The sequence below is a fragment of the Phalaenopsis equestris genome, unplaced genomic scaffold (genome assembly GCF_001263595.1).
Source record: "Phalaenopsis equestris unplaced genomic scaffold, ASM126359v1 Scaffold001059, whole genome shotgun sequence".
Taxonomy (NCBI): Eukaryota; Viridiplantae; Streptophyta; class Magnoliopsida; order Asparagales; family Orchidaceae; genus Phalaenopsis; species Phalaenopsis equestris.
In genome coordinates this window covers 87393-101118 of record NW_018165498.1, presented here as the reverse complement: position 1 = coordinate 101118, position 13726 = coordinate 87393, and the positions used below count along the sequence as shown (strand labels likewise).

Genomic DNA, 13726 nt, shown 5'->3' with positions numbered 1-13726 from the left:
GGTGGTGAGACCTGCAATGCTCTATGGCGCTGAATGTTGGCCTTTAAAAGAGAAGCATAATAATAAGTTAAGTGTTGCTTAGATGAGAATGATTAGGTGGATGAGTGGCTTTACACTTAAGAGACAAAATGCGAAATGAATATATTCGTGATAGGGTTGGTGTAGCTCCTGTGACGGACAAAATTAGAGAAAGTCGTCTTAGATGGTTTGGTCACATTAAACGTCGACCATCTGATGATCCGATTAGGAGAGTAGATGTTTTAAATTCTACTTGTGTTAAGAAAGACAAAGGTAGACCTAGGAAGTCTTGTGCTTATTGTATTAAAAATGATCTTAATTTACTAGAACTAAATGAAAATATGACACTAAATAGGACGCAATGGAGAAAAAGGATTCACGTAGCCGACCCCACGTAGTGGGATTAAGGCTTGGTTGTTATTGTTGTTGTTGTTGTTGTGATGTGTTGATATGATCCTTTTGACGGAAACCAATGCGGCACTTCAACTTCAAAAAACGGGGTCTATAAATAGACCTCAACGGATGTTAAGTGAAACTATCACATTTTTTGCTTTGTTTATCCCTTGGTCATTTTTCTTACGAAGCTCGATGGCCCCCAAATATTCTTCTAAAATTTTTGGTTCGGTTAGGTCTTCTAAGAGATTTAATTAGATGTTAAGTTATTTGATTAAACTTGTGTTTACGACACAAGTGTTGCCTTAGATCAAATGGATGTGGGGGTTCGAGCCACTGACTTCTTCAACGATGATTTAATTTTCTACCTAGACCAGTTCTGTCGCGGGCTTCAACTGTCACTTTGCACAGAGATTCGTTCAATCTTCAACTTTTATGGCGTATCTCCGCTCAAGTTAAACGAAACTCAATCACTGTAGTGATCACGTACATAATTAAATTGCATAGATGGGGCTTCCCTTGGTGCCGTGAATTATTGCATATGTTATCCATTTGGATTGAATCAAATGGGTCTGTGGCTTTCGGCACCACTCGGATATTCTATTTAATCAATCTGGAGAACAAGATCAAAAACTGGAAGCATCGTTTCTTGAGAGGTGCCAGTGATGATTAAGGCATCCCAACTAGGGCCATGTTTAAGAAAAGTAAATTAATTTCTCCCCAGGTGAAAGTGATGGAGCAGACCATACTTGGTTGGCAATTATCTGAAGTTCAATATACCGACCCCTTAGCCGTCAATGGGATGCTTAACTCAAGTGTATATGACCTCAAGAAAAAAGAGATGTAGGTCGTCTTTGATGAGGTCGAGGAGAAGAGGCAATTAGAGAAGGTTGAGAGACTCTCTAAAAAGGCACCAAGAAAAAGGAAAAAGATAGACGATTCTTCCACCAGAGAAGGAGAGGAAGAGAGAATCGAAGAAACTGGCCCGTCTAAAGGGTATATACCGGTTCATATTTCATTCACTCAGTTTCAAAAACTTCTGTAGTAAAACTGATCGAGCGAAAAGCTCCTTCGGTAATTATAGGTGATTTGGGGGATGATGTGACTCCCTCTCTCTATCCAATAGATACTTAAGGCTCTGCTAGGTATCTTTCAACACAAGAGACCTTTCAATCGCCCTCGACTGATTTTATTCCTCTATCGAAAAGGGATGAGGCAAGTCGTCGATCTCCTCAGGTGGAGGCTGTAGATGAACCTGATGGTGAGGATTCGCCGGAGAGCGTGAGAGAAAGCCCTGTTTCTGCTAAATTGTCCAAGTGTAGGAGAAAAGATAAGATATATGCTCCTATTTTTCACGAGCCATATTAGCAATTCTTGGCATTCGATTCTATAATCCACTTAGGCAATCACAAGAGAAAAGTAGTTTTTATATCTCAAAATTCACCAAACCAATTGATATAGTTAGGGTTAGCTTTAAACTCAGTGCTATAGTTTAGGAGTAACAGTTAGAAAAACCATTTTAATTTATATTCCAAACTAAGACCTTAGCGTAGTAGACTAGAACTTCGCCCAAAGGAATCATTACCTCCTTCCCTGTGGGATCGACAATCTGGGCTCAATAGAGCCCTACATTATTGAAACGACAAGTATACTTGTGTGAGAAATCCCAGTGAATAATAATACATAATTTTAAAAGCTCAATTAATTTGCAAGGGAGCGAATCAAGTTTCTAGTGTCATTACCAGGACTTACATTATTGCAATAATCGCTGGGGCGGATCACTGCTCGACTCTTCGATTCCTCTCCGCCCTTTTTGTCTCCTCTCCCCATGTAACAGAAACGAGCGTTACAAGAAAGGTGCTGATAGTCCTTACATTCATGTTATTAAAAATATGTATACTAGAGTTGTTACTTGTGTTCGAACACAAAGAGGATTGACACAGTATTTTCTTATTTCGGTTGAGTATGTCAGGGATCGGCTTTAAGCTCATATATTTTTGCTTTAGTTATGGAAGTTCTTATTGGACATTTATAGGAGGATTAACCGTGATGTATGTTTTTCATTGTTGTTATCCTTCTTGTGTATAGGACTAGAGAGAGTTTAGGAAAAAGCTAATTTATGAAGGTCAACTTTAGACATAAGGCTTTCGTTTGAATAGATCTAAAACTAAATACATGACATGTAATTTTAGTAAAAGTAGATCTAGTGGCAAGGTTGTAACATTTAGAGACCAAATTATTAAAATGAGTGAATGTTTTAGATGTCTCAGTTCTATCTTGTTCAAATTGAAGGTGATATAGATGGGGATGTTATTAATAGAGTTCAAGTTGGATGGTTGAAGTGGAGGAATGCATCGGGACTATTGTGTGATAGAAAAGTAATGCTTAGACTTAAACAAAAAATTTTATAAGATAGGTGCTGAGACCTGCAATGCTTTATGGCGCAAAATTTTCGCTTGTAAAAGAGAAGCTTAAAATTAATTTTTAAGAGTTGCGGAGATGAGAATGCTCAGGTGGATGAGTGGCTTTACACTTAGAGATAAAATACGAAATGAATATATCCGTGAAAGGTTTGGAGTACCTCCAATGATAGACAAGATTAGAGTTACCTTATTTGGTTTGGTCACATTAAAGGAAAACCATCAAACCATCCGATGATCTTGGTCTATCAAGAGAGTAGATATTTTAGATTTGACTTTTGTTAAGCTAGAGATAGGCCTAAAAAGAATTGGGCATGTTGTATAAAAAAACGATCTTAATTTATTAGAATCAAATGAAAATATGATACTCAAAAGGACACAATGAAGAAAAATGATTCTTATAGTGACCCCTCTTAGTAGGATAAAGACTTGTATTTGTTGTTGTTATTGCAAAGGCATTAAATATACACATTTTAAAAAACATTTAAAAACATGATTAATCAGGAATATCTATCGATAAAATCATACCAATGCTCTGGGTGCACTTAAGTTCTTAACAACTCCTTTCAATTGAAAAATATGATTATATGATATATGCGTGAATATATGATAATATAATCGAAGTTGGATTTGAATAGAAAATGGAGATCAAATTTGAACACTCACCACTCTGTCTCAGCTCGCCTGTGTATAAATTCATCTGCAACCTGTCAAAACTTGCATTTGAGTTGAATAGCATAACAGAAAGAAGAAATTCAATAATTGCACTGAATAACTTGCAAACAATGACTACCCCAACAAAATCAAGAAATTAAGAATACGTATGCAGATTATAAGAAATTATAAGACCAGGGGGCCACCAATAAATGAGCATCATAATATTTTAAAACTAATAAATAGGTCAAAAACCTATACTTGAATGTAGATTATAATGTAAGGAGCTAGCACGACTATCTCATGGTTATCTTTTTTTCTCAAAACAAAATTATGTACTTTTAGAGTAGTTGGTCGATGCAGCTATGTATTTTAGTATGTATTTGAGATGACATAAGCTAAGTTGCTTACTTTATTTCTCAGTTCATCAGCTAGCTGCTTTTGGAGGTTTTCACTTGGTGTTGGTTTGCCTGCTCTCAAGCAGGCACCATGAGTCACTGCTCTGAACAAACATCTCCCATCACCAGGAATACCTAAAGTTGGAAAACCAAGAAAATTTGTCAGCAAATACAATTTACAGGAAAAAATGTCCGAATGGAGAGCAGGCATGGGAAGTCCTAGAGAATGCTATTAACAAGTAACATTTCATGGCAGTAATAAACAGCACGTTAGGGAGTAAATAAAATATTTCTAGGGAGTTTTTTTATTTTATTTTCTTATTATTTACTTTTTGAACCAACGTTTTGTCAGTTCATTATATTATATTTTGAGCTTTTATATATTTAGGTCATTAACATGAATTGGGTCTTGTGTTGTGAGCTATGTAATGTACAATATATATGTTGCAATGATGAAGCCCAAGCGTTTGAATAATCCTAGCTCAATTTATCCTTTTGACTACCTTTGACCACTATCACATTAGTTGAATTGCATGAGATTTTGATCATCACATCACATTGCTTGCTCCAGTCTTTATTCTTTCGGCAAACTCTGGTTGAGGCCAAGCCAATTCATTGATGGAAAATAAGTTACAGAGACTCAAAAGGGTAAACAAAGAAAACAAAAGAGGTCACATTAATGACCTCTAGAAGATCTAAAGATGAGACTATAGTGTCTTTTGTCATGTAAATGTTAATCATATAGGATTACCCTCATATGAAACTAACAGAGGATGTTATGTATCTATGCACATTGAGAAAATGATAAAGGTGTATCTTCTTGTGCAAATTGAAGGTACTTACGGGTACATTTTGAGGGTACTTACAGATATATTTTGAGGATACCTTCAGGTATGGCGGTAATTATATTATGACTATTAAATAGGTTAAAATAGTAAATACTTAAAGTGAAACGAGAAATGATAGAAAATGAATGTTCAAAGTTTAATAAGGTTGGTCATTCATGCATAGCATAAACTTCATAATTTAATGCATATTAAGATTATAATTACTCACTAAGTCAAACTTAACGTTGAAATTAATGTTTTATTTCAGGAACAAAAAAGCTTTAGGTTGATAATGTCTGGTATGAGATATTTGATTTACAGGAGGACTGCAGTTGATATGTGCTAGTTATGTTGTTTTGGTTTCTTTTTATTATTTACTTCAGATTTGATACATTGTTCAGTACTAGTTTAAGATGTTATTTTCAGATAATGTTATTGTTTCTAGATGTTTAAACTTATTACACTTTATGGATATTAGTAGCTCTTTTATATATTGAAAATTTCTTGTGAAAAAAAAAAACGAAATGTTAACACCGCCCGACCGCAGTTCCTGCCTTAATTAATCCTAAGCACCAAGCGAGGTCGTGACACAAAATAAGTTCCAAAAATCCAAGGATAGACAACAATGGAAAACAAGAGAATAGATAGTCAATTGAGAAGGTAGGGATTTCATCGTAGCTCTCAAAAAGTCCAAAATGGGAAGCGCTTCATAGGAGGAACAACAACCAACAGTTGAAAAAACCAAATTCTCAATCACCATACAGATAAGGTTAGAGTGAAAATGGTTGTTGATAGGGAATTTTTCCTTTAAACTTTATCTCCTGCACATTTGCCTAATGGAAAAATGAATTTTTTCCAGAAGGATGCTCAATGAGTTATTGGCATTATTAAAGATTCTGTAGTGTCTTTCCAACTAAATAAAATGAGAAGTTATATGAACAGCCAAGATATAAATTTTTTTTATGATTTTCCACATAAAGGTTTCACCATGAACTAGCACATGAGGAAGATTACAACCAAGAAAAAAAAAAGAGTTATGGAGTATAATAGGCTTAAGTATAGAGAGAAAGAGAGAGAGTGTGTGTGATGACATTCAAAGAACACATGAGAATGTGTTTCTTGGTGATCACCACAAAACAAACATTAGACAATGGCTCCAATATCACTTCTCAAAAGTATATCTTTAGTTTTAGGCCTCCAAAGAGAATTTTTCATATAATTATAGCATATTTAAATGCATGGCCTTTGAACCATCGGAGTTTTGTCCAGCTTATTATCGGGTGATCCTCATGCAAAAAAGAGTAAATAGTAAATTGAGAGCAGTGGTTTTTCACTTTCCAAGTAATAGAAGTCTCAATAGTAATGTTATATATAAGGTGAATGCAACTATCTGTTGAGATATTTATTTAGTTTAGGGTCCTATTGACAAAAAGAAGATATAGAAGCCTAGGAGTTTATTTGTAAAACTTTTTAATGAATAATAGATTTTGGTTCATCTCGACATTTGATAGGTACTGTAAGAGAGTTCTCTTCCTATACTAACCGAACAGTTCCGAAGAGCATCTAGACTGCTGATGGTACAACATAGACCATAATTGACAACCTAGGACATGTTGGGTTTTAGATCCTTAACATCCAATGTTTCGCTCTGGAAACGTGAGATAAACGACAACAAGCTCTTATTGGCTTCCTGCTTCAGCTGCCGCAAGGATTGGGTGCTCTTCTTAGGCCTCATGGCACTGACAAATTATGATAAAATGAGTCTAATGAACTCCACAAACAAGTGATTACCCCCAAGGGCAACCCTTCGAACCACATTAGTGCGGTTGATCTCAAAGTCGTGAAGAAAAGCTTATGCTTGAGAGCAACAAAAATTTCAATAGATATATGAACAATTCGAACGACGTGAGGTGGTCGTTGGGATTCGATCTTCCTTTATGTGATTCTAAGATGGGCATTTTGAACTTCTCCGAGGGTTCATCTCCCAAGACCTGTAGAGAGAATACATTTTCCAGCTGCCTCTGCGCCTTGGTCCATGTTAGTCGGTTCCTCTCCTCCACAAGGGCAAATCCAGCGCTGTCTTAGTACAACCCGTCGTCAGGCTTCTTCTGTAGGTGAATAAAACTTCCTATATTGTTTGCTGGTGGTTCTCCTTGAGCGGGGTTAGGTGCTCCTCAATGGGCTGGTTCTCCTCCTGGGACTGGGACTGCCCCCAAGACAGCCACAGCTCTGAGTACCTCTGCAAATTGACCTGACATCTAGTTGGTGATTTGAGTTTTCAAATCATGTAAGCAATTTCAAACGAATTCTTCCATGAACTCCCTAGTGCATGCTGCTTCCACCATGTTACTTTGACTACATTCTCTCTGTTGTTGTTGTTAGAGTCCTCTTCTTGTTGGCAGCATGTTTCCATGTTCACACCTTAAAGAATGTTGAATTCAAAAATATCCAGGAAACGCGCCCAAGGTATAGAACGTTCTATAAGAGAGAGAGAGAGAGAGTATAGTAAGGAACATTAAAAGAGAGTATCCTCTTTATTCCTGACACGAATCCTATATTTATAGGCATAGGTCTCAACATTACAAAAGTACATATTAGCCCCCTCATCTTTGATTTGTCAGAAAGACTTTTTGGTAATTTATAGAGATATTTGGATATAATAAAATTAGAAGACTGGTTCGATCAACAGGAAGTTCACCGACCGCCTACCGAGCCTTGACTCCATCGACATCTGATCCAAGAGGATACTCCTTGCCGGTCGTCCTGAAGGCCAATCTCCGCCTTGTGAGAGATCCCCCGACACGCTCTACTGATCTTTTGAACAAGGCGCTCCCTTCGCCAATTTCCAAATCAAACGGTTGTCTATGAGTTACGTCCAATCGGTCATATCTTCTTCCTGAACCGCCCATTTGTCTTGCTGACATATTTTTCATATACAAGAATATGGTCGATATGTAGTTAGCTCTCAAACTGAAATTCAAATGATTAAATTACAAAATTGCACAAAATTATAAAAAGGTTGAGGAATGAAATACACAATTTATTCTTTATAAGAAGATTCATTTCAATAAGAAGCATTATTGCTGTCAGGACTAATAGGTGCGTCAGAACAGGCTTTGTGGGTTATTCTCCTCGGGCAGTTTCTCAAAATCAACACAACAAAAATTTGGGTTTTTCGCCTCCGGCAGTTTCTCAAAATCAACACAACAAAAATTTAATGCCTTTCGGAGAGGAACAATTGAAGAACCAAACAGCCGATCGTCTAAACGAAATATCAAATCAAACGTAAAGTAGAGCTAAAAGAAGACAAACCTAACTCGCTTTCCATACCCAGCCTGATCAGGACAAACTGAAGACCTAAAGACAGGGCAAAAGGGGCTTAAAGGAAGACGAAATAGCTGGGCCCAATTCACACGAAAAGAAAACAATCTAATTCGAATTCGAAAGTTGCACGAAATAAAGAAAGTGAACAGTGATGTGAAGGCAAAGTAACGAAGTTAGGAGGGATAAACAGGACGCTTCAACACAGACGAAAACCACATACGAATCGATCGCAGCGGAGGAAGATCGGTACCGACCATCGTCCGATCCGATCCGAACATCAAATTCCAACCAACATGGACATGGAATCGACTTTATTCTTCTAAGCCATGTTCTCCATTTGTAGAATAGGGAAGGAAGAAGGCGAAGATTGTTGATCAGTAGTACATACCTGTGAGCAATGAGCTCCGGACGAAAGAGGGAAGAAGTATTTTGGAAATTTACTGGTAATGGAGATGAAAAAGCGGAGTGAGGAGGGAATTTGATTCTGTTTGATGTCGTGCCAATCATCCGATGCTGCGTTTCTTTCATCTCCTAATCTCACTTTTGGCTTTGCGATTCATGGCTGCCCTCTTAGATGCGTGGCGCGCCATGGAAACTCCTTTCTTGCCTTCCCTCTTTCATGGAAATTACACAACGACGACTTGATAATTAGCCGTTAAGCGACTAGTTTTTTGTTATCACATTTTGAGAATGTTTTTTAATAGAGTTTTGTTAATTTTTATAAAAATTTGAGAGTTTATAAATAAGAAAAATTTTCTGTCTCGACTTTTGATGTAGCTCTACGTGCGGACTCAATAATATGTTATCACGCTCGACTTTTGATGTAGCTCTACGTGCGGACTCAATAATATGTTAGCACGTGTGCTGCATTACGGAGGTTATTGAATTGGATACACGAAAATTATTTCAGGATTATTTCGGTGTGCTGCATTACGGAGGTTATTGAATTGGATACAGGAAAATTATTTCAGGGTTATTGAAGAGAAACTCGTTTATTTTATTTCAATAACCCAGATATAACCCTGAAATAACCTCTGCGGTCCACTTCAATAACCCAGAAATAACACCAAGGAAGTTATTTTAGGGTTTTTTTTTGGTCATTGAAGTGGAATATATAAGTTTCTGTTCAATAATCCTGAAATAACCCTAAAATAACTTTCACGGTGTTATTTTGGGATGTTATTTCGGGGTTATTAAAGTGGAACCGCGGAACTTATTTAGAGGTTATTTCAGGATTATTACGGAGTCTACGGTTCCAATTTAATATTTTTTAGGTGGGCACGATATAGTACACATGACTGTATATTATTGAGAGTTCGCACGCGGAGCTACATCCGGAGTCCAAACAAAAATTCATAGTACACATGACTGTATATTATTGAGAGTTCGCATGCGGAGCTACATTCGGAGTTTGCCCAAAATTTTTTTCCTTATAAATGATGTAACTTTTATAGAATAATAAACTTGTAAAAAAATTCAAATCATCATTTTCTCTAAAGTTTTCTTTTTAAAATATTTCTTCCTAAAATCCCTTGAACTAAATAGACACAAAATAAAATTCAAGTAAGATGTGCAGGTAATCAAATAATGTTCTTAAGAGCTATTTAAATATTTCATCTTAACTTTATCTACTAATGTTAGTGGTGTTCTTTCAACTTATTTTATTATTTTGCTGCTTTTAAATTTTGGATCGATAAGCAACTATTTACAATCAAATTTGCAATTGTAGGATGATTGAGAGACATTAATTGTCTTATATTTTCAAAGAGAAAAAAACTATAAACCCTGCAAGTTATCTCAGAAAACTACATTTTCATAATGGCCCTACAATTGTATTTACAAAGTACTATAGCCCTCTAAATAAGCCTTTAGGAAGCCTTTGATTGTAACTAGAAATTGGATTGTAATTGGCAGTGCAGGGGAGCACATAAGTTGTATTAATTTTGTATGTGATATTGCTATTATATAAAGGTGTTGAATGAAATAAACTTATCTATTGTAGGAGAATGAGGTTTGTGCACCATTTCACTCTAGCAATTTAGTAAATAAATTGTAATCGTCATGTTTAACTTTATCCAACCTTTAGGAACAATTGCGAAAATAAGGGTTCTTTATTCGTTCATATCGACTACCATGTGACATGATGAATTTGTTTTATGCAAATATGTTAACACAATCTCTCAAGATTATCTCTATTCTTTTCGTTTTTATTAATAATTCCTCAATACTAATTTTATTTAATATTTTTAAATGGGCATTTTATAGATGTTGAAACTATAAAATTATATTCCTCACATTTTAATATTCAATTTATACTACTTCATTAGTCTATATAACATTATTGTATGCTAGAAAATTCATGATTCAGGATAGTAGAGTAAGTTTTAAATCATAGTGTTATATGAAGAATACCCATACACACTACAAAAATTTATGGAAAGACACTATAAGTTTCACATGAAAAACTTAAGATAAGGAAATATCACAGGGCTTTACCTAAAGGAAATAATTCACTTTACAATTAAGATTATAGTTTTTCAATTTTCTCTTAGATTATTTGGACACATAAAATATGCAAGCACAAATCTCGAAGAGGTCTGACGATCCAGGAGACAAAAGAAATATCTAAGGGTGGACTGATCGGTAGAGGCCCCGGGGGCCTAGATGTCCAACCAGATAAACCGAACTTAGCAGACTAAAGTCATAAAGACAACCAAACGACATGATTCAAACAACTCGCCCAAATACAAGACAATAGAACCATCGGAGCCCAACTCCTCTATGCAACCAACTTGAGGAAGGTGTCAATCCCTCAAATCCTATGGCCATACCAAGAAGCGACCAATATACTTCCCTCAATATCACCAAGAGCCAAAAAAGATTAGTATCAGACATGCCCCACAACCACTTCATTTAAGGGTAGACAACTTGTCGAATTACAGTGATTTACCTTCTACCCATCGACATAGCTTCACTTTATTGACGGGATCTCTCTGACAGAAATCAAGGGTAGATGGTCGGACTATGCCAACTGATTCGCAAGGCTTAGCCATTTAGATCAATCTTACTCACCCTCAACCAGTAAAGATTAGTCGGATGGCAACGTCTACTGATATGGTCGTCCGACAGCACAGATCGAGTCTCTCACTCCTCAACTAAACATATGTCATGATTTAGATAGCACAACCAATCGGCAACATCTACCAGATCTAACCAATCAGTAAAGCTCACCATGGTCCTACCAAGCCTAGACAACTGATCCAGAGAGCAGCAAGGCCTTAGGCCAACGAGACTAAAATATCGAGAATAATCTTTACAACCCCACTAAACCACGGGCATAAATATAACTTCACTTATTTTTTGACATCATTTTTGATGAGATCTAGCTTTCTCTTCTTTACAGGCCTAGGATCTAGCCATAGAACTTTCCTGTTGACTATACTAGAGGACTAGTGATGAATCCCTCATTTAGAAATTCTAAACACTTATTCTTTTATGGAGTTTTATATGTTAGTTCTAACCTCTAGCGCTTAGAAGGTTGGAACCAACATGGGCAAACTCATAGAGAACTTTTGTAGGATGGAGCCTTAGGATGACCCTAGGTGGCTTGGTCTTGGTCTATTGCACACATACACTTGAGCCAAATGCAAACCCACACACTCCAAACCCTAAAATCACTTACACTTCACGTACCTCCTAACTCTTTTGGAAACTCTTGAGGGTGGTCTCAAGCCCTAGACCTTTGGTCAAGATGGCCAGGATCAACATATGGAGAGTCCAAAATCAGTTCTCATATAGACCTTATAGCTTTAGGGTAACTTTTCATGGCTTGCATAACCACATCATCCAATCTACTCCAAATTCTCCCAAATTCACCAAAATAACAAAAACGCCATTTCATCCCTAAATTTTTCAAAAATTTCCCAAAGCACCCAATTTTCACCAAAATCACCTTTAAGCCCTTCCAAGTTACCCATATGCCCCAATTCCATCAAAATTGACCAAAATACCACCAAATTATCAAATTCCCCAAAATTGTTTGAAAAACCAAAATTCCTAAATTGCTCCAATTTTTACCAAATTCATTTCAAATACACCCAATTCCAAATTCAAACTTAATCTCACCAATTTTCAAACCCAAATTCAAATTCAAGCCAAACCACCCCAAATTAACCCTAAATCCAATCTCCACCAAATTGAACCCATGAGCCAAAATCAAACCCAAATTCAAATTCAAGTCCAAATTTCATCATGAAAAATCCTAAAATTCACCAAAGACCAAAATTAACACTTTTATCCCATGATTAAATTTCAAAATCCCACCATACTTGATTTTAAAAGCCCATGCTTAAGAAAAATGTCGAAAGCCCAAACTTCAATTCTTTTTGAAAAGCTCAAAGCGCACATGACAATTTCATCTTCATCATCCATTTAATCAAATCAAACCATAGACCATGCCATACATGATTAAATTATCTCATATCTGGATTTATACCAACACCTCACTAAAATCCCCTAAATTCCTAAATCATTCTTCATGAAAGTTGGCTAAGTCGCATGCAGGCCATCGAGTATTCTCCAAGTCATATGTGAGTCATATGAGCCATGGAAAGTCCGCAATGCCTTAAGTGGAAAAAGGAGGACCTCCTTTCATCTCCAACTAAAGTGACTTAACAAAAACCCTAACCCCACCAAATTCATATTTTCCATGCCAAATCAACCAGCCAAGTCACTAGAAGTTGACCCATCAACTCCAGTTACCTTGGACTTGACCCAAGTCATTTTCCATGGGGTTAAACCCACCATGATTAACCCAACTTAACCTAAACTCATGGTCCATTTTGGAAAATTGCAATTACCCATGCTTGGAGAAAATTAACTTTACATCTCCTAAATTTTGACCTCCCACGGTGTGGAGGTGACTTTGCCTGACCGACCGCCCACTCTAGCTGTTTTTAAAACACCATGGCCAAGAGAACCCCAATGGAGAAAACACCCAATTGGACGCATCCAAGCTGGCTCAACCCAATTGGTCACTTGTCGTCTTCTTCACTCCACCTAAGCAAGCCCTTACACCCACTGGTTAGCCCAATTGAGCCCTCCTTCCTTCTCTATAAATAAGTCATAACCGTACAACCAAAGTGGAAAAGTGCACAATCCTTGAGTAAACTCTGTCAAAATCATTCCAAACTTCCATTACACTCACATGAAGCTCATCTTCATCATCTTTTGCCCCTCTTCCCCACTGAGAAACTCTAACCTCATCACTGAAATCTAAAGCTTTTTCGGCCATTCCACCAAACTCCAGAAACCTCAAATTTATTGTTCTAACAGCTTCCCCACACTTTAAAATCACTTCCCCAATCGAAGGCCCATCATCTCGACCACCTAACCTAGTCCTAGACCAACCCTTCGATCGAACTCCTACACATACCCAACCATAGATCAATTTAAAGATTGGAGGATGTTCGTGGGATCAAGGCGAAGCTCAGGAACCAATTCAATTGAGGCTACACCTCTGGGACAAAGGTATGGATCAAAATCCCTAATTTTTCCCTCAGTTTGGAACTTTATGAAGCAAACTTGTATTTCATATGTATTTAGCTGCATAGATTTGTTCGTCTCACTTAGATGAAGGTGTAGGAACAAATCTCACTTAATTTGGTTGAGTATCGAGCGAGATCTTATGGTT

The 13726-nt window shown here is 36.8% G+C and overlaps 1 protein-coding gene across 1 annotated transcript in view; it reads right to left on the bottom strand.

Moving 5' to 3' along the window:
* The window catches only part of LOC110032931 (U-box domain-containing protein 45-like), a 46277-nt gene that overhangs the window by 12534 nt on the left and 20017 nt on the right, over window positions 1-13726 (bottom strand). The window contains exons 7-9 of the mRNA XM_020736726.1: window positions 10695-10729; window positions 3897-4018; window positions 3498-3538 (exon numbers count right to left, since the gene is read on the bottom strand). Of these exons, the coding sequence (XP_020592385.1) occupies window positions 3498-3538; window positions 3897-4018; window positions 10695-10729 (198 nt within the window). The remainder of the gene's footprint in view (window positions 1-3497; window positions 3539-3896; window positions 4019-10694; window positions 10730-13726) is intronic.